The sequence below is a fragment of the Arvicola amphibius genome, chromosome 6 (assembly GCF_903992535.2).
Source record: "Arvicola amphibius chromosome 6, mArvAmp1.2, whole genome shotgun sequence".
Lineage (NCBI taxonomy): Eukaryota > Metazoa > Chordata > Mammalia > Rodentia > Cricetidae > Arvicola > Arvicola amphibius.
The window spans coordinates 115,044,897-115,066,654 of record NC_052052.2 but is presented as its reverse complement, the minus strand read 5'-3'; the positions used below and the strand labels follow the sequence as shown (position 1 = coordinate 115,066,654).

At 41.8% G+C, this 21,758-nt stretch overlaps 1 protein-coding gene across 1 annotated transcript in view; it reads left to right on the top strand.

Moving 5' to 3' along the window:
- Ryr2 (ryanodine receptor 2) overlaps positions 1-6,515 on the top strand; it is a 387,717-nt gene extending 381,202 nt beyond the window's left edge. The window contains exons 101-105 of the mRNA XM_038334286.1: positions 1,120-1,276; positions 2,868-2,932; positions 4,217-4,317; positions 5,489-5,558; positions 6,420-6,515. Of these exons, the coding sequence (XP_038190214.1) occupies positions 1,120-1,276; positions 2,868-2,932; positions 4,217-4,317; positions 5,489-5,558; positions 6,420-6,515 (489 nt within the window). The remainder of the gene's footprint in view (positions 1-1,119; positions 1,277-2,867; positions 2,933-4,216; positions 4,318-5,488; positions 5,559-6,419) is intronic.
- Positions 6,516-21,758: the final 15,243 nt, after the last annotated feature.

Below are 21,758 nucleotides of genomic sequence, written 5' to 3'. Positions count from 1 at the left end.
AATTTAGGAAGGCCTGTAAAATTAAGTTCCCAAAGTATGTGCTTTGGAAGATGATGGGGAAGGATACTACGTGGCACAGAGTGTGCACAGCAAAGACCTTGAGCTGGGGATGGGATAGTGGAGGGAAGTGGGGATATAATGTTGAAAGTTGAAATGAGAACTTACAGATGAGTGGGGCCCAGAGTACAGGGGTGAGGTGGGGAGCTGAGATTATCTTGAATGAAGTTAAAAAATCTAGATGCTGTGAGCCGGGGACTCTCAAATTGGCTTGACTCTGTTCCCCAGGGGACATTTGTTATCCAGAGCCATATTTTTTCTTTATTATTATTACTATGGAGAAAGTCACTATTAGCAACTAGTCAGTAAATACATGGTATGGCCCCATCACAAGGAATTACTCAATCCTTGTACATATTGAGTATTATGATGTATGTATGAATGGTAGTGATGCTGAGACCAAGTCCTGTTCCAAAGACCCTCCAGCAAAACCTCTTTCCTGTGCACCATTCCTCAGCAGCTGTAGCAGGCGTTGGTTGCCCTTTGTTTTAATGAATGAGTTTCTCGTTCCTCCTTATCTTTCCACACCATCTTTCTTCACTCTTCTAGACACTGAGTAGAAAAGATCTCTGCATCCCATTCATCACTTATGAATTCTAAGTGAGAGGAGAAGCCAGCAAGTCTGCCTTAATCTAGCTCCATTCCTACAAGTCCCTGTTTCCCCCCATGAGGCTTTTACTTTCTTCTTCCATGTCTGTACCATTGTGGAAATAACCAGATAATACAGCTTTATATAGCTCAAGGCCCTGTAATGTGATTGCCATACTGTGTCATCTCATGTGCTTCAAAGCCAAGGTGCTAATGAAGCCCTTTTCTTTCTCTCCCAAGTGACACAAATGTTCTAAACCAAGTGAACAGTGTGGAGTTTTGATTAGGAGATAGTGGTGTGTACGAACCACATATTCACATCTCAGGAAAAAGGATTAAGACAGAAAGAGAACCCAGAGTACGAAGATACTTCTCATTTAGAATGAGGACCGGGCACCGGCAAGAAAGCCTCATGTCAGTGACAGGTCAAGGAGGGTGGTGACCCTCACAAGTGTCTCTGTCCCTATCTTCCAGTGTTACATGTTCCACATGTACGTGGGCGTCCGTGCTGGAGGGGGCATTGGTGATGAAATTGAAGACCCAGCGGGAGATGAGTATGAGATCTACCGCATCATCTTTGACATCACGTTCTTCTTCTTTGTGATCGTCATCCTTTTGGCCATCATACAAGGTAAGCCATACCCAGCTGCGGCTCCTGGGTATCATGACCTTGAGTCACCTGCTGCTGAAGCCAGAACACAAGGTGGGCTGACAGTATCATGTTTCCTGCCAAGGCCTAATGGGACCTTTTCTTCTGGTATTTCTTCCTTGTAAATCTCTAGGTGGGAAATAAAGAGGCATGTGTTGATGTAAACAAACAAGTGAACCAGCAAGCACAAAAGACTCATAGCTTTTACCAGAGAGGGAATAGGTCGTTTATTCTTGAGCCAAATTTGAGTGATTGATCATGGCCTGGGAACACAGACTTAGGCTACCCTGAATCCTGTGTTCTAACATGGAAGTGGTTTTATAAAGCTTTATAGTTTTATAAAAACAGTAATGGTGTCACAAATCAAGGCAAGTTTAAAAGACCCCAGTTAGGCCCTCAGAGAAGCTGTTCCATCCAGATGAAGCTTTTCTATAGGTTGCAGATGCTATCAGATGACATTTCTAGCTTTTAGGTAGGTGGCAGCTCGGGTCTGCTAAGTTAATAGATCCTCAAAGGGTTTTAATCTATTAGTCACAGAATGTTAGTTCCCACACAAAAGTGGGGAAGAAGCAGGCTATTGGGGGGGCTAAGGCTGGTCCGAAATAAGGTAATTAATTAGCCCTGGACCTGCAACATCCCAGTCTTTTCACAGCTGTGCAGTTTTATTCAGTCAATCGCTCCAGACACAGCTTCCTTCTAGGAGTCCTCATTGTCACGTGGGACCCTGGATGGGTATCTCTCTCTCTCTCTCTCTCTCTCTCTCTCTCTCTCTCTCTCTCTCTCTCTCTCTCTCTCTCTCTCTCTCTCTCTCTCTCTCTCTCTCTCTCTGTGTGTGTGTGTGTGTGTGTGTGTGCATGCACACATGTGCGCATATGCTTGCATGCATGTGAAGGGCAGAGGTCAGTTTCAGGAGTCTTCTACTTTCTTTTGAGTCAGGGTCTTTCACTGAAATCCATGGCTCTCCAATTAGGTGAGGCTGGCTGGTCAGTGAGCTATGGGGACTTCTCTCTGCCTTTTATGGGATGATTGCTCCACCAAGTGCTGGGATTACAAACACTGCCCATCTCCAGCTTTTTACCTTCTAAGAATCAAAAGTGCACTGTATTGACTGAGCCATCTTCTCAACCTGTTTGATTTCTATTTATGAAAAAACTACATTCTACAGGGGTTGACTACCTTGTCCTGCCACATTACCAGCTTTGAAAAATGTGGCAGAGGGATGAATCATTCATCCCGAGGCAATAGTTCAGGTTTGTAACTCTCTAAGTTCTACCATGTGGAGAGCTTTCAAATGAGGGCATCAGTTCAAGTCCCCTCTCCAGTACTTGGTAACTTCATTTTAAAATGCTTTTCTAGTGAACATCAGGTCCAGTCACTGTGTGTTCTGCTCCCAGGGAGAGTCACTTCCCTAGCAAGAAGCAGCCAGTGTGACCTCATATTTCTGCCATGTTCTGAGTATCTCCTAATGAGGTTATGTATTCTCATTTGCCTGGGAAGGAATATCCAAGGAGTTATGAGTTGAATGATTGTTCATAGTTAATGGGGGTCACATAAGTTCTCCTTTTAACACTAGGTTTGATCATCGATGCTTTTGGAGAACTCAGAGACCAACAAGAGCAAGTCAAGGAAGACATGGAGGTGAGGCATTTGTGGCTTGGGTGTGGTAGTGCTATAGGTGATATTAGTTCCTTGGTGATCACTGAATTCATTTGAAGCTGTACGTAGTTACTGTAATTTTAAAATCCTGATTGAAGGGGGGTTTTTCTTCACTTTGGCTTCTGGTGCAGACCTTCAGTATTAAGCATAGACCACCCACCTGGCACTGTGTTTATGACAAATCCAGATGCGAGAAATGCAGAAGATGAAGGGGGGGGGGGGGCTATTTCCCTAGACATATCCATCAGTTGATTTAATACCTAGACCAGCACCTGACCATAGGAGAACTTTTTCAAATCACTGATGAAACACCTCATAACTGACCTAAGATTTGTACCTCTTTTGTTTGGTAGTGGACTTTGCTTGGATTACTGGCAGTTTTCACCTTCAGTTTGAGAACACAGTTATCCTGCTTCACTAATTACTCAGTGTCATGAACAGGCCCAATCAGTAAGTCTAGATAGTGGTGCATGTTAGAGTAAAGAAAAAATTTAAAGATTAAAGATATGCAATAATTAGCTATCAATGTTCCATCCTCCTGCTAGAACCCATATCACTTAGGTAAACCCCAAGATATAGTTACAATAGCCATTAAATTTTTTCTTGGGGGGCATGGCACTATCATAAAGTGATGCTTGGCATATATTGAGAAAGTCATATACTGAGCTTCGTAGCAACAGCATGCTGTGTATCATTTTCTGGGGAGATGTGAACAAATACCTGTTTATCTCCAGTAGGGCCTACATCATGCCAAAGAAGTGATCCACCCAAGTCTAACTTGGTGGACCGATGAATGCATTGGATTGTTTACAGGAGCTTAGGTGACGGGTTGCTTACAGGATTGTGGATAAGGAGATTACTTACAGCAGCATCAGTGAGGGGGTTGCCTACATGAGCCAGGGTGACTGACAGCAGTTACATCACTGAAAGGTCCACCGTGGTTGGGTGAGTACTTTAGGACGCTGCATCCCTAGAGCTCCCAGTTCATTTGCAGCTGCCCCAGTCCTGCCCTGCTAACCTAACAATAAGGGAAGGGTCTGTTGAGCCTGCAACTCTCTCAGCTTCCTGATCCTGGCAGTTTCTGTGTCCGTAAGTTTCTGATAGGTTTCCTGAACTTTCTGATTGTATGAGCAGTTCGTTCTCTTCTTCCTCCAGAGGGACTGGCACTATGGAGAGGTAGTAATTCCATATCCCAGTGGACTTTGTTTTCATCCACTGCTCTCCTGGGCCTTCTCTGACATTCTGTTGTCTTCCCTTGTCTTCTAGACTAAGTGCTTCATCTGCGGGATAGGCAATGACTACTTTGATACGGTGCCTCACGGCTTTGAAACACATACGCTACAGGAACACAACCTGGCCAACTACCTGTGAGTGACCCTCACAGGGTCTCCCCCTTCCCCAGGATCCCATTTCCCTCCCATTGCGGGCATGGTCAGACCTCCTGCAGACTCTTACACCCCCTGAATAGGCTGCCTTAAATTGTTAAGCTATCCATATTCATACTGAGGGATCCAGAATGGGAGTGGAGTGGCATAGAATTTTGCAGAGAAGCCTGGCCATGTTTTGTTTTTTCAAGACAGGGTTTCTCTGTAGCTTTGGAGCCTGTCTAAACTGGCTCTTGTACACCAGGGTGGTCTTGAACTCTGGTTCAAGAGGCAGATTTGCCTGCCTCTGCCTCCCTAGTGCTGGGATTAAAGGCATGTGCCACCACCAGCCAGTCCAAGCAGAAACCTTCTTGATGTAAGCCTGAGACATGTGGATCCTCCCTCCTCCCACATCCCTATTTTTGCATCCCCACCCTTTTGATGACCTATAGAACTCTCTGGGCACTACAGAAACCAATTAAAAACTGATCTTTGTTGTTTATAATGACAGTCAATTAATAGTTGTTTTTTGTTTTGTTTTGAACAGTCATATAAGTATGTGTATATGTCTATGCATTTAAGTATATATAGGTAATATATATACCTATATATATGAATACATGCAAAATGAAAAATCTGGCCTTTCTGTGGGAACTAAAATACACTACACAGTTTATCAAACTATTATTCTTAATTTCAGATCCAATTTTAATACCAGATGGAGAATATATTTCAAGTAACATTGGGTGGAAGTGGCTGAACTATACTCATTAAACTGATAAAAATATAGAACTTATGAAGCTAGTCTTCAGTAAAAAATTTGTCATGTGTGATTTGAGTCTGAACCAAAATCATGGTTGTACATGAGTTTAATCCCAGGATTAAAGGATCTCTGTCTACATATTAAGTTCCAAACTGGCCAGGACTGCATAATGAAACTATAATCCTAAGAAAAAGAAAAAAAAAAACTCAGACCTAAAATTGGTGTGTAATATTAGACCAGCCATCTCAGAGAATATGCTTATTTCTTTCTGGTACAAATGTAATTAATTTTCAAAAACTGTATTTGTGGTGTTTTCTATGTTTCCATAAACCAGGCAACCAGGGTGTAGTAATGTAAGCATCTTTCCTGTATGTGCTGGTGTTTTTTCCCGTGTAGTCCAATCCTGACCAGTTTCTCTGTCTCTGTAGGTTTTTTCCTGATGTATCTCATAAACAAGGATGAAACGGAACACACGGGACAGGTGGGTGAAGCGCAGGGATGTTTCAGAATGAAAGGACAGACGAGAGGTGATAGAAAGCCATTTAAGCCTCGGGAAGGATTGCTTCAGGGAGCTAGAGAGACGGCCTAGCAGTTTTAGGGTGTGTTCTGCTCTCTGGAAGACAGAGGTTTCGGACTCACATATCAGCTCACAACTACCTGTAACCCAGCTCCAGGGAAATCCAGTGCCCACTCTGGCCTCCATGATCACTGTACTCATGGGCACATAACCACACAGACATTCAAATCTGATTTAAAAAGAAGCATTGTCTTTTAGCTATTAATCATGTTACCTTGAGATGACATTCCTTTGTATAAGAGGACTATGGAATGAGACTGCCTCCTCTGAAACAGCAAAATTCTAATTTCATACTTGAAAATAAATCTTTCAACTGAAAATAGTGGGTTTACTTATGATTCCCATCCCCTCTTCTGCAAAAATTGTTGTTTATCATATGACCTATACTTTCAAATGAATTGTTACATATTATAATAGGAAAAATGCAGTGTCTAAGGTTTCAGGAAAATTTGAAATTCCCCTTCTGGGTAATAGTTGAACTTGAAGATGGACAAGATTAATAATGATAATAAAGAAGAACCCTAGAGACTTATAAATATGTTTTTATATCATTATTATATTATTGTCAAGTTGAAAATTTTTGTTTAAATTTGAAGATTATTTGTTTATCACTGAAGGTAATTTAAGTGGAGCTATCTGAATACAAATGGACTTTTCCAGTTTTATCTGCTATATCAAAAGAGTTAAATGTTTTCTTCTAGTCTGCCCTGTGTTATCACGTAGAATTTGGAGACCAGGCTAACACATGATTTCCTCTGTTTACAGGAATCTTATGTCTGGAAGATGTATCAGGAGAGGTGTTGGGAGTTTTTCCCAGCAGGGGACTGTTTCCGGAAACAGTATGAAGACCAGTTGAATTAATATCATACCTGGGTTGTCTCTGAAAACCAAAAGCAATCTCTCTCTCTCTCTCTCTCTCTCTCTCTCTTCTCTCTCTCTCCTCTCTATCTCTCTCTCTCTCTCCTCTCTCCTCTCTCTCTCTCTCCTCGGACCACCCTCTAGCCAGCATCCTGTGCTGAGGGCACTGATGCTCAGTCTCCGAGGACCTGACTGTTGTCCCCCCCCAACCTCATATATCTTCATTGAGACATAAAGACTGAAGAACAATCCAAATCCACATTCGGACTAAACAGGAACCCTGGAAAGAAATCCATTGTAGACACTCTACCATACCACCCATGGACAGCTTCCCCTGAGGGTCATGGAGTCTCCAGGAGCTGCCAGACCTGCGCAGCCAAGCATGGCAGCCACACTCACCCGGGCTCTTTATTTCGCCATCCCAGAAGGAAGTGTCTGAGGGTCCTAGAGCACTGTAGCACTTAACAGGTTACCATGGACACCAGTTGCAAAGGGAAATAGTGCCTTACTATAAGTGGGTTGAGCTATGCAGAAGATCATGTGCATGACAAACACCTTTATTTTCTTTATGTCAACCCTTTTTTCTTAGCTAGGTTGGTTTTGTGATTTTGGTTTTATATTTAATTTTTTTCTCTTTTTTTTCTTTGGTGGGGGAGGGTAAGAACAGCTGTCTGCACCTTTTTCAAAAGTTGGGTGGTGTGTCTCAGGACAGAAGGAGGCTCTGCTCATTCAGCTACGTCACATTTACCCTCCCTACTTTGGTAAACACTCTGATGCAATGTGGCAACTTATGAAATCTTTGTATGAAAACAAAATGGACTGCAAAAAAAATACAACTTTCAAAAGAAATTAATTCATTGCATGTTTATTATGCAAGTTTAAATGAACAAAGAAAGCCTTCAGGAACAAGTTGATCAACACAGGAAAACTTCCATGATAATTCCATCCATAGTAACAAAGCGCCATGGGCTTATTCATGTATCTGAAGTCACTGTCATCCACCGACCGTTGGAACCATCACCAATGTGACAGTAGTCTTGGGTTTTCCTCTTTCTTTCGGCCACCTGTGATCAGTCGTTGGTTAAGGACGCCTCGTCAGGCCATCTTCTGATATCCAAGCTGAAGCAATATACATTCAGAGATTTCATTGGTTCTGTCATGGGACTTGGGTGACCATGGACATCGATTCATTTTGTGTTTTTTTCTTTCTCATTTTGAGTCCTTTTAAATGTAATGCCAATCTTTACAATTTAAAAAGACAGGTTCAGAATGGAAGCGAGGTCATTCTGTGAGCATTGGAGATCTTTTATTACAAGTCTGCTTGTTAATTTTAGAACTGTAAAATGGCTCTAATAAAACTATTTAACTAACTTCCTGTCCTCCTTTTCTCTTTATTTCACTTTTACCAGGGAGTCATAGAATCCCAAGCTTTTAATTGAGTTGTGTGTAGGGAAAAACCCAGACACCACCCAGGCCTTTTACAGCCAGACATACGTAGCAGTATTTGTAACTGTGGAGACATAGAAAAACCAGGCACCCAGCCCCACACTTGGCCTTTCCTTGTTGTGGGATAATTCAATGACAGATTTTACTCTCTTCCTATAATTAAAGTTGTCATACATCTTTCACTGTAAAGACGTCGTCCTTGTTCAGGGAAGTGAATTTGTCTATAATAATTATATTCTACTTTATATCTTAATAAGAAAGAGACATGGAACACAAATGATGTAATTGAAGACATAGACACAAATTAAACATGTGTTCTGTGCCATGGACCGTCAGGGCTATCAGTAACACATCCCCTGTTCTACTGTGCCTCATCATCACATTGTCTGAGCTACAGAACCCGATTTTTGTGTGTCTGAATCTAATAGATGAGGTCAGCTCTCTACCACATCACAGAGTAGCTAGGCCAGTGACCTGAAGCACTGTAGAGGAAGGTGCACTGAAGAATAACTCATTATTCAAGACATGAATGTGGGTACATTCAGATCACTCTGTAATGTCTGCATTTGAGTCAACACAAAGCAACAGTACAGGTAAGTGACAAAGGAAAAATAAATTCATTGATTTGTTGAGGTCTTGTGCACTTCACCGACAACTCCTGAGAAGTGGTAGAAACACTAAGGAAAGAGGTATTGGAATTAGGGAGTTGAGGCTTCCCTTAGCCAATGGGCTTTGCACACACATAGGTATTAGAAGAAAAGTAAAAATTCTGGTGGGTCACTTATGCAAACTATGCTTGTCTATTCATCATCATTGACCAACAAAGCAGGACACTGCTCTAAAACCATCAAAGAGAAGATACTAAAACCAAGTATGGTGGTGTATGCCTGTAATTTCAGCCCCAAGGTAGAAGCTTTGGGCCAGAAATCAAAGATATCTTTAGACTACATAGGGAGTTCAAGGTCAGCCTATGATATATGAGACCCTGTCTGAAAAAAATCAAAGGAAAAGGAACTCAAACTTACCAATATATTTATCTTCCCAGGAAACATCTCAGGGAATGCCAAACCCAGCTTGGCTCCCTAAGTCTCTGATCCACCAGGCTGCCTGATTCAAACTCAAGGAATGTGATCATGTGAGCTATTTTTCTCACCCTCAGCACTGAATGCCTGAGCTGAAGCAAATAATGGGAGAAATGATTATTTTGGATCCTGGTCTTTCAAAACTACACCACCAGCTGTGGTCCAGGTTTTCAAACATGAGCCTGTGGAGGACGGTTTCAATTCAAAGTATGGCAGTCACCCTAGAAATACTCTATCCCACTCATTCACAGGAACGTTGTCATGGTCACTTGGTCCTTACACAAACTTCAACACATATAGAAATCCTTAAGATCTTCAGTTCTCATCAACTTTTTTTTTCTCCCTGAAAACTATTTTCCCCGTGATCGGTAGAATAAGCTCAGCCTCGTGGTTTTAGCTAAACTTTCCAAATGCCCTTTGGTCATGTAGCCTACTTGCTGCTCCTTATATGTACATCTGGCCCTTTTCTAAGGGCAGGATGTAGTTTGTTTTCATCCCCAACCAGTGCTCCTAACTACTGAGCCATCCCATCAGCCCCCAAAGCAGCTTTCTTGTTAGCCTCCAACATCCCTTATCAAACAGAATGAACAATCACAGGTTTCTTATAGACTTTGAGAGGAAGGCAGAGAGATGGGAAAGTTTTGAATAAATATCAGTGATGCTCACTGACACCCTACTTTTGTGACAAGGGGATCCCCAGAGGAATCAAGACACTACTGGTTTCAGTATGAACAGTTGTATATACTCTGTAGGCCTAAAAAAGACAAAGTCTGTTTTACTCCTAAGTGATGAGGGATGTCCATTAGGTCCATTAGACAGGTTGTTTTTGGTTCTGAGCCCATTTCTGTAGCAAACATTTGATTTTCATAACTATCCATCAGTTATTATTGAGATTGTACTATTCATCATGAGTAACATGATTTTAGTTCATATTTTCTTAGACGTTTTGGATAACAATACTGAAGAAGATTTCAGAAGGTCAAATAATGTTAAGATCAGGTCACAGAGGTGTTTTAATAGCAAAGGGGAAACTAATACTTGGCTTCCTTGCTCAAAGTCAGAGAGGAAAATGTCCCTTCTACTGCTATGTCTAGAATTTGGAAGTCTACAAATTAAACTGAGAAGTTAGAATATATAGATTTAAGTTTTGGCTATGGCTTTATTTACTACTATCATATAACTTAAATTCCCCATTCTGCAAGCTGTGATAGGTGTTAGTTGCTAATGCAATAAGACAAGAAAAATATAATTGATATAAGCATTGGCATGAAAGAAAAATGAAAAATATATAGAGAAGACTATATGTTTTACAAACCTGGCTGATATTTAAAAAAACTGCAAAGTGCCTAAAAAAATAAACATGAAAAGTAGAGAAAAGCTGCATGAAAACCATAAGGTATTACTTAACAGTTCTTATGAACCTGGGAGTTCACAGAAAAATGTGAATCACTGCCGCTGGGGTTTAAACTCAGATGCCCATGAGCTTTCTGAAAGGATTTAAATTTTAATATGCTGTTTCATAATCAACAAAAATTGTCCATGCTGATTAGTTTTTATTACTTGGAATAAGAAGGGAGATAATTCTCAGAGCCTGGGGAGCCCAAGGGGGAGAGGAGAATAAGAGAAAGAATTAATAAGATAAAATACACTCTGTGTCTGGACAGAACTAAAGCACCCGAGACAACGTTGTCAGGATGAAAGCAGGGAAGGGGTGAGTCAGGAAGGGACAGCTAAGATTTACAGTACAAAAACAGTTTGAACTGTTTTGCTGACTTTGAAGATGGGCCAGGAAATCCTATGTCAGATGACCCCTAGGATTTGTGAATGACCTTGGCTGATATCCAGAAAGGATATAGAAACCTCTGCCTTATAGTTTGTGGGATTTAATGCAGTCTGTGACTTGAATGAGTAGAACATGGAGTCATCCCTGAGCCTCCAGAAAGAAACAAGTTATATTTAGATCATCCAACCCTGTAAATGGTGTAGGGTCCCTGTCCACCCAAATTATTAAATAACAAATGAGTATTACTTCAAGATGTGAGATTCATGGTACTTTGTTATTCTAGCAACAGAAAATTGATAAGAATAGAATAGCCTAACAGTACGATGTCTGAGATGAAGTATACATGAGACAAAGCTAATTGTAAACAGAGACTGTGTGTTGGTTTCCCGGCCTCCCAGACCTGACTAATCACACAAAATTATATTAATTAAAACACTGTTTGGCTGATGGCTCAGGCACATTCCTAGCTAGCTCTTACATCTAAATTAACCCATTTCTATTAATCTATGTATCACCACGAGCCTGTGGCCTACCAGTAAGGTTCTGGTATTTTTCTCCTTCAGCACTTACATGGAGTCTGCCTGATTCTGCCTTCTTCCTGCATTCAGTTTAGTTTTCCTTCCTATATCTATTATGCCTTGCCATAGGCCAAAGCAGCTTCTGTATTAACCAATGGTAATAAAACATACAGCATACAGAGGGGGCATCCCACATCAGCTAATAGAAGTCTAGATAGCACAGATGCACTTTAAAAATGTGTGAAGAAAACCACTTAAATTACACAGGGGAAAATAAAATATCATGAAGTGGGTCTTCCTTCATTTTTTTCTTTTTTTTACTTCCTTCATTTTTTTTTTTTTCGAGACAGGGTTTCCCTGTAGTTTCTAGAGCCTGTCCTGGAGCTAGCTCTTGTAGACCAGGCTGGCCTCAAACTCAGAGATGCGCCTGCCTCTGCCTCCCGAGTGCTGGGATTAAAGGTGTGTGCCACCACCGCCCGGCAGGAATTTCTTTTAAACACAAACAAAGCATAAGAAAATAATCTCCATAGAGGCTGAAACACTGGATATATACAATTCTCTCTTGTGACTGAAACAAACATAGAAGTGAAGAAATTTCTCAGCCTTAAAACAGCATCTATGAAAGCCCCAAACTATGAAAATGCTCTATGCTGTGGAATGCACAATCCCCACCAAGAGCAAAGAAAATACTGTCTACTGTAGCCTATTGTACTTTATACTCAACAACTTGGGTAGGGCAATGAGGCAAGATAAAGGCACCCAAACTCTGAAGTAAACTGTATAGAGTTAATGGATATGTGTGCTGTGGGATAATGCTTTTGTATACTGTAAAGATTTGTCGCTTGCATTGGTTTATTAAAATGCTGTTTGGTCAGTAGCCAGGCAGGAAGTATAGGTGGGGCAACCAGACTAGGAGAATTCTGGGAAGAGGAAAGGCAGAGAGTCAGTCACCAGCCAGAAGCAAGGGAAGGGAGATGAAAATGCCTCACTAATAAAAGGTACCAAGCCATGTGGCTAAACATAGACAAGAATTAAGGGTTAATTTAAGTTGTAAGAGCTAGTAATTAATAAACCTGAGATAATAGGACAACCAGTTTATAATTAATGTAGGCCTCTGTGTGTTTCTTTGTGACTGAATGGCTTCAGAACTGGGCAGGACAAAAACTTCTGCTTACATATGTGCTTAGGCTGCACACATTTACATTTCTATATATATTTTTAATGAAATTTTCTTGGTCCTACCAACCCAAACTGGCTCTGCAGAGCCCAGTCTCTTTCTTTACTTACCTGTAACTCAATTCCTAGTTGAAAACCTTTTACCCTCAACAGATTCACTAAGTGGTCCCATATCATGTATCCTAGAACACTTGGTCACACTGTCCTTTGCTTGAACATCCCCATCAGCTTCCCCAGGTTGTTACATCCCTGAATTTCCATGCCTCACTCAACCACAGAGAGATAGTTATTCCTGCTAGCACCACATTCTAGCCTAGTAACTATTTCTTCCCAGGGACTTCCCACACCTTTTTTTCCTCACACTTCCTGTGAAGAGGCCCTCCTCAGTCTCCTTGGGTTTCTATATCCACTCTGGGGCTCTTCCACTGATATCCATGTGACTGGACACTCAATAGATTTTAGATTGCATTAGAAAAGGAGAAAGAGGAAGGGGGAATAGATAGGGGAGAGGTACTTTTGTTTTCTGAGTAGCCTTTGAATTTTTGCTATGTTGAATAATATTATTTAATCTTGATTATCAACTTGATGGGATATGGAGTCAACTAATAGTCCTTACCTCTGTATAGATCCTTATGAGCTTTTCCAGGAAGGACTAACCTGCAAGTGAAGACCCTCCCCATGAGTAGGTTACACCTTCTGATGGGTGGTCTACATGTATAGAGGTCCAAAGAAAAAGCCTTGTAGTCTGCCTGTGCTTCTTACTGGTGAGTTTAGCTAGCCTTCACTGGCATCAGACTCCAGCTTCTTCTGTCTTCTATTGTGGACTGAAAATTAGCAACTCTTCAGATATCCTCCAGGCCTTGAATACTAGATTGCTATTGCTGAAGTCTCCATCTTCATGCCACATTCCCAGCCCATCATGTAAGCATTCTACTAAGTCAGTATGTGGTGTGTGTGTGTGTGTGTGTGTGTGTGTGTGTGTGTGTGTACGTGTGTGTGTGCACGCACACGTGTTTGTCTTACCAGTTCTATTCTACAGAACCCAGTCTAATGCATCAACTGGCAAATAAATTTTGAGTTGTTTTGTATGTTTAAATTTGTGATGAAATTTCAAGGTGTGTTTTTACCAACACATTTTCTGGTTGACTATGATATTTTAGCTGTCTTGCAAGGCATTGCAAATTAGATTGGTCCTGACTTTACCTGAATTCCTGTGTAGGTTGATGACTCAGGTCTTAAGTCTTTTCTTTGCACCCTGTGGGTTAAGGCTCCCGTAGAACTCTCCATGGTGCTGAAAGCCTTTCCCAGCTTTACAAAACTAAAGGAAACCATTGGGGGACACGGAACCAGCTCCTGAAGAAGTTGTGCAGAGAGAAAATATGAACTGGGCTTACCTAGTCCATGAGTTTTAGGCATATGTGCCCCTGGGAATCAGTGGTGGATAAGTGAGCCCTGATCAGTTCCCATGGCTGTCTGACGCTGTCTCTTCCACTGTGTATCAGAATGGTGTGTTCTGCTACCAGTATCCAACAATTTGAGGCAGTTTGACTGCTTAGTTGATAAAGACACACAAATAAATATAGAACAGGGCATTTTTGGGATGTGGATGATACAGAAAATATTATCTAGGTTACACAATTCTGACTTACCTTTTTGAACTCTCAATTTGAATCTTCTGAAGATGCCCCACTCTTGCAGAGAAGAAAGTTAATTTTCTTTGTCTCTTTCTTCCCCATTTCTCCTCCTTACCACTCTCTTTCTCTCTTTTCTTTTTAATAACATTATGTGTCTACCAATTTGGAGTTTATTTATCAAGTTGAGATTTTGTGGCCACTCCACTTATGTGCATTGCCCTCACTTGTTAGATTACTTTTTTCTTTCTTTCGTTCTTTTTTTTTCCTTCTTTTTTCTTTTGTTTTCTGTGACAGACTTCTCTGTGTAACAGTCCTGGCTGTCCTGGAGCTCACTTTGTAGACCAGACTGGCCTTCAATTCACTGAGATCCACCTGCCTCTGCCTCCCAAGTATTGGAATTAATGGCATGTGCCACCACTGCCTGACTTTTATTTTAGTTTTTTGAGACAGAGTTTCTCTGTGTAACAGCCCTGGACTTTTAAAAATTTATCTTGTATTCAGGCCTAGGTTTTGTTTCAAAAAATGAAGGAAGGCCGGGCGGTGGTGGCGCACGCCTTTAATCCCAGCACTCGGGAGGCAGAGGCAGGCGGATCTCTGAGTTCGAGGCCAGCCTGGTCTACAAGAGCTAGCTCCAGGACAGGCTCTAGAAACTACAGGGAAACCCTGTCTCAAAAAAAAAAATGAAGGAAGTAAAAAAAAGAAAAAAATGAAGGAAGACCCAGCTGAGGGTTTCTCTGTTCATGGGGTTTCGGGTTATTCTGGCAATACCGCATCCAGTTCTCCATCAACACTGGAAAATGTCTTGGACCCTCAATCTCAGCATTTGAGAGGCTGAGGAATGAAGATTCCTCAAGTTCAAGGCCATCCTGGGCTACATAGTGAGATCCTGTTAACACACACAGACATACACATACAGATAGAGTTGTGGGGTAGGAGAGGGACAGAGGAATAGGGACACAGGGGAACAAAGACAGATAGCCTCAGACTAAGGGAAAGAAATGTCTTGCCCTGTTAGCTGCTAAAAATTTTGAGCATTTGGACCCACATATTTCTAACTATGTCATAGCCCTTTTGCTGTTAAGAAGTAGAGACTATATTGGAAAGGTTTACTATTAGGCATCCCAGCAGGGGTTCTGGATCTCTTCTCTCATGCATTCATCAGATATCTTTTCCACCAGATACTAGGCTGGTGGGTATTGTACAGAAGCAAATGAAGCAGAATATAAAATATTGTCTAATCCATTTAAAACCTGTATATCTTCTCTGTTAGATGAAGATAGGCACTTCTTAGCTCTGTATCAGCAGGAAAATTAAAGTGCCCAACATTTATTATACACTTGAATAACATTATGTACATTTATAATGCGTATGTGTGTGTATGTGTGTGTGTGTGTGTGTGTGTGTGTGTGTGTCTGTGTGATAATGCATACCTGGAGATCAGAGGACAACTTGTGGGGGTTGGTTTTCTCTTCCACTGAAGCAGGACTAATAAAAGCTCAGGGTCAGAAATTAGGGTGCAACCTGAAGATCTGGAAAACAAAACAGCCAGCCACTGGCTCTTACCTCGACCTCAGTCTGAAATAGCGATCCTGCATCCCGGAATCTCAGAATGAGACTGTGTGTTGAGAGTCCTTTCCTCCCATTTTACAATCCTCTCTAGGACTGGGATTAAAGGTGTGCACCACTGTCATTAAAGGCATGCCCCGCCCAGTTTCTATAGCAACTACTGTGGCTACTGGGATTAAAGGTGCATGTCATTTTGGCTACAGAGATTAAAGGTGTGTGTTACCATAACCTGGTCTGTAAGGCCGACAGTGGCACTGTTTTACCCTCAGATCTTCAGCAGTCTTTATCCATTAAGATGCAGTTGAAATGCCACTACATCATCAAGTTCGGGAGCAAACACCTTTACCTGTCATCTTGCCTGGTCTAGATACTAGTCTTTAGTTATATTTGTTAATGGCCTATATCATTGTTTCAGGACTGTGGTAAAGCAAATGACTTTATTTCACATGGTATTTTGTTGTTGTTGTTTAAGTGGTTTGAAATACTACCAGCTAATTGTGCTCAGGGTGTAATTACACCCCAAAGTCTTCACACGGGACCTGTCTGTAATAAACTGTGCTGGGAAATGACACCTCCCTCCAGCACTGGAGAGCAGGGTGAGGGTGTTCTCCAGTCACGTGGTAACTGCACGAGCTCTCTTTGTGTTCCTTCCTTGCCTGTGTCATTGGCACATGGCTTCCACCCAATGTACCCAAATCAATTATAAATTACTTGGCTGCCTTTAAAATCCTTTTTATGAGAAATTGAAGAAGGAAGTTGGTCACATTTGTAAGTGTGTTGGCAGCTTCACTTTCTGTGGGTACCTCTGGTGTCTCCTCCATGACTTAGTTTGTGAGCTGCTGTCAGGTACAACTGGAACTTTCTGTCACATCTTCAATTCCACCATAGCAAAGGTTAAACTTCTGCATCATAATTGGATCAGGGGAGTAAAAGCATAACATTCCTTTCCTGTCCTTCATCATTTTCATTGAGTTATTGCCAAATATATCTATAACTTGCTGTCAAATTTCCATTTCATGAAGATGTGCCAATGGTATAACTTTCTTGACATTATATTGCTCACAGCTCCTAAAATAAATGTTCTCCAGACCCCTTTCTCAATGCCCTGACCTTGTCCAATTGCTACCAGCACCGTCGTCTCTCTGTGCTTTATGTGTGGTCTGAAGGTGGCTGGTGATGCAAATGTTCCTTTCTGACTTTTGTCTTCCTCCAACATTGTATCCTCAGTCCTCATTCCCCTGGGGCTTCACCAGAGAAGATCTCAATGGATACAGCTCCTGTCTTTCTACTTCTCAACTTCTGCCAACATTTCATGCAGTCATCTAGGATGCCAGCTTTTCCCATATCTCAATTTCCATAAGACTTACTGTTCTCCAGAAATTAGAATATACTCAAGAGGTTCTCAGAGCCAGAGAGGTGTATATTGGCTAAGAATGCATGTTGTTCTTTAGGAGGATCAGAGTTCAGTTCCCAGAACCCACGTTGGGCAACACCAATGCCCTCTCTTTACCTCTGAGGGTACATGCACATTGTCATATACAGACACACACTCATACATATAATTAAACATTTAAAAACCTTGAAAGATTCTATGAGTTCTAAGATGATTTTGTAGAAGTCAATGTACTCCTGTTTGTTTTAGTATTTTACACTCTATAAAATCACCATCAGAGATGTGCCACATACATGTTGAATGGGCTCTTGACTGTGTGCTGGTAGGTTTTTTTTCTCAAGTGCACAGCAGCCTTCCATTAACTTGGGTGGCGAAAGTCATTTTACAGATTTTCACCTAAACTTTATTCTGTTAGGTACTGGGGGGTGGTGCAAGTGGTTTTAGCCAGAGGCAAGTTCTTCATTCATGAAGATTTTATGAACATACTTATCTGTCTGTCTTCCTGTAATACAATGTCTTGCTCTTCAGATACACAAGCTACAAATGACAAACACGCTGGTACATTGAAATGTAGAACTTAACATTATTTTTTTAAGTGAGAAGACATAAAAATGCTCTACTTAAAACACATTTAAGTCACTTCAGAGGTTTCCAAGGAAGGAAATGATTTACCACTCAGTTGTGTAGGGTGCATCCCTTCACTGCCTCCATCATTCCAATTGTAAATGACCCACTTTATCACTGAAAATGGGCTGGCGTCAGCTCAGGATATTTCAGGCACTCACTGCTTCCTTGGAGCAGTAATCAGTGTTTGTAAGCAAGACATCCATCCCATCGCTAGGACTGCATAGCTTCCTCATCTTTCCAGATTCAGAACTCCTCCTCATTGTCTTCTATCACACTGCAAAAAGCAGAGTGCAGACCCAAATGGCTTTGGAGAATTCTATAGTGTTCCGTGAGATAACTGACAACATCCAACGTACCGCTGAATGGTACTGGGAATGACTTTTGATATTCTTCCTTGCATTCAGTTGGAAAGGAGTACAACTGTGTATGAGAGGGCTTAAGTCAGGTTGCTGCCATCTTTGAAATGGCACTGCTGGGTAGATGGCATCCATGCAGCGGCCTCTTCAGATCCTTAGCTTCCTCTTTGCACAGCAATTAGAGCTGCCCCCGGATGATGCTTTGTCCGGCCAAGGCCATATAGCTCGCTTTCTGTCTGAAGCTTTGCTGATGTGGCCTTGTGGTGAGGTCAGATCTTATTTCTCTGGGGCTCCTACATCTGTCATGTGGGTCAGAGGCCACTGGAGAAATGTTGTCCCATATTCCTCTGGGAGAACAGTGGGAAAAATCACATGAACAAAGGCACCAGGGTGCACATTTCCACTAAGATTTTTAAGGTCTGGAATCTAATATACAGCATAGGAATCTTCAAGTTTTGCATAAATTAAATGCGACAGAATATAGCGGAGATTGTGCCCCCAGAACCAGGAGGGCTTCAGCGAGCTCTGGTCTACAGCATGAGAAGACAGCATATGTGGAGAGAAAGCTGAAACAAGATACAGTGGGAACTTAACAGTGACAAACTGGCAGTTACCTTATTTGCATATGGTCTGATGAGTAGGCCTCTGTGGCTGATGGATTCTCAGAGGCCATGACGGACCGGAATTCAGTCATTTATTACAATAATATATCCCTGAATTGGCTTGTGGCAACCTTACACACTAAATTAAGTTGTGGGCCTTTCTGTAGGGACTCACAGCCCAGATGCAGCTTTGCCTTTTGTTTTGTGTAAAATGATTCTTTGGGCTGAGGAGATAGCTTAATCTGTAAGGTGGTTGCCAGAGAAGCACAAAGACCCAAATTGGAGCCTTAGAACCCAGTTGAAAAAACAGGGCAGGGTGTCATACACTTGCAATTCTAGCACTGGGGAGGCAAGACAGCAGGTCTCTGGGCCTCCTGACTAGCCAGTCTAGAATAATTAGTGAACTCTAGATCATGGAGAGATCTTGTCTAAAAAAAAAATGTGTATAAAACCCAGGGTTGTTCCTTGGCCTCTACAGGAGTACATAAGCATGTGAATGTGAACCTGAAAACATGAACATGCGTGCACATACATGCATATGTACATCATGCATACATACATGCATACATACATACATACATACAGAAAATAACAGACCAGCATGGCTATAGTTACTGATACTGTACACTTTATATCTACTGATATCAGATCCCGTGGGTCTTCCCATCAAGAATAGGAATTTGACTAGTGTGGATGTTCAATGTTCTCATCGCTTCATGGCCCTCATTTCACAATATTTCATACACAAGACCATTATGTCATACTTCTTAAACACACATTTTGGGTGGACGTGTAATACCTCAAAAGAGTTGGGGGGTGAAGGAGAGAGATTTTTTTTTTTAAATGCCCAGAGCATGGGTGCCTGACCACTGGAGCTACAGCTGGCTCGGCATCAGGCCCCTGAGTTACTTTCCTTCCTCCTATTTCTCTCCCTCTGCCCCTCACCGCTGCCTTTCAGTTACATCCCGGCCCACATATATACTAATTGTACGGAAGCCTCTGCTTCAGCCTCTGGGTTCATGGGAATCTAGCCTATGACCTTAGGTGTTTAACCAGCTCAGACATTGTTCAGTTAGAGCAAACACATAGTTTGAAACTGCCTTTTTGTCAACTTCCTCTTTTGGAAGGAGAGAAGAAGAGAGTGAAATAGGTAGGTGGGGTCACCCCACTACTTTGATATGTTCACAAAACAAAAGGTGCAGAAGGGAAACACCTTCCTTCCCTGATTAAAAGAGGCATGGCAGCAATTAGAATAAAATTCTCAGAAGGTGGCCAGGAAATGACTTTAGCAAATGCATAGTTAATGACTTAGCAAAATAATATAATTAGGGTGACCCTAATGACCTAATGAACTCTCTCTATTTCTGCACATGCATGCATGTGTGTGTGTGTGTGTGTGTGTGCGCGCGCGCAGTGGGTGCAAAGATTGTTATGACTGTGAGATCAAAGCTTGCTTACAGGGTAATTAAATCCCTAGTGCCGGTACTGCTCAAAGGAATTTAATTTTTTATTTTATATTAATTTTGACTCAACTTTTGAGAACATCCCCAGGCAAGTTAGCTGTGAGTGCTGTAGTCCTGCATCTGGGGACCCCAGATGGTTCGGGATGGGTGCTCAGCTGGAAGAATGCCTTTATGCCCTGGGGCCTTTCCTGTGCTGGCAACTGAGATGAGAGAGGAAGAGAGGAGTTGGCAGCAGGCTCTCTGCTAGCTGGTTAAAGGCCTTCTCCATTTAACCTCACAGTGACATTTGGCCCCAGAGATGGCTTGGAGCATCCCTGATGTAGCAGTAATGTGTGAACCCTAGCAACAATAGAAGTTGATATTCTGATGTGGTTTGCTATTGTAAAGTAGAACTCACTGCACTTACCAAGCAAGGTAAAGAAGAAATGACTGATTAAAGTTTGAACACAAAGATAGGTACCATCTGTGTTCTCTCTCATGCGTGGACTTTAGGATGAGGCAAGGGTTTGGCAGCAAAAGGAAGTCTGTTAGGGATGTTAACTAAGACAAAAAGGGAAAGAGGGAGGTTAAGAAACAGCAATGGAGGGAACAAATATTTGCCAACTATTTAAGATGAACATATGAAAACGCCACACCAAAGCCCCTAGCTGGATGATTAAAAAGAATGTAAAGCTGAGTGTGTAAAGCCGAGTGGGGTCTGTTATGGGTGTGGAGATCAATGTTAATTACAGAAAAGAGCAATAGCTGCCATTATCACACTGTTGTGCTGTGTGCCAGGCAATATATAGTTATTTTCTTTGTAGTTTGTGTGTTTGTATATGGTGTGTGTTTATAAGCACACATGTGTGCATGCCCTTGTATGCACATGCAGAAGCCAAAAGAGGGTGTCAGTGTCCTCTATCCCTTTTTACCTTTTTCCTTGAGACAGCGTTTCATTCTGAACCTTGGTTTTTGCTGTTTTTTTTTTTTTTTAATTTTGATTTAGGGAGTTGTTGGTTGGCTGATTGCTTTGTATTTTTCCTAGGATGACTGGCAACAAAACCGCAGTGGTTCCTTGTCTCCATAACCTCCCACCCCACCCCTGACACACACACCTCCGCACTTGGATTATGACCAAACCCAACTTTTTATGTTGCTACTGGGGATCTGAACTCATCACATCATGATTATACACGTACCATCTTTCCAGACACAATATGTGTATTTCTTGATGCCTTCATTTCAATAACTCTCTCATCTTCAGTTTACAGAGGATGATGATGATGAAGGAGGAGGAGGAGAAAGAAGGAGAGGAGGAAGGAGGAAGGAGGAGAAAGAAGAAGAAAAAGAAGGAAGAGGAGGAGGAGGAGAAGGAAAAGGAGGAGAAGGAGAAGGAGAAGAAGGAGAAGAAGAAGAAGGAGAAGAAGAAGAAGGAAGAAGGAAGAAGGAGAAGGAGACGGAGACGGAGAAGGAGAAGGAGAAGGAGAAGGAGAAGGAGAAGGAGAAGGAGAAAGAGAGGAGAGGAGGAGGAGGAAGAGGAAGAGGAAGAGGAAGAGGAAGAGGAAGAAGAAGAAGAAGAAGAAGAAGAAGAAGAAGAAGAAGAAGAAGAAGAAGAAGAAGA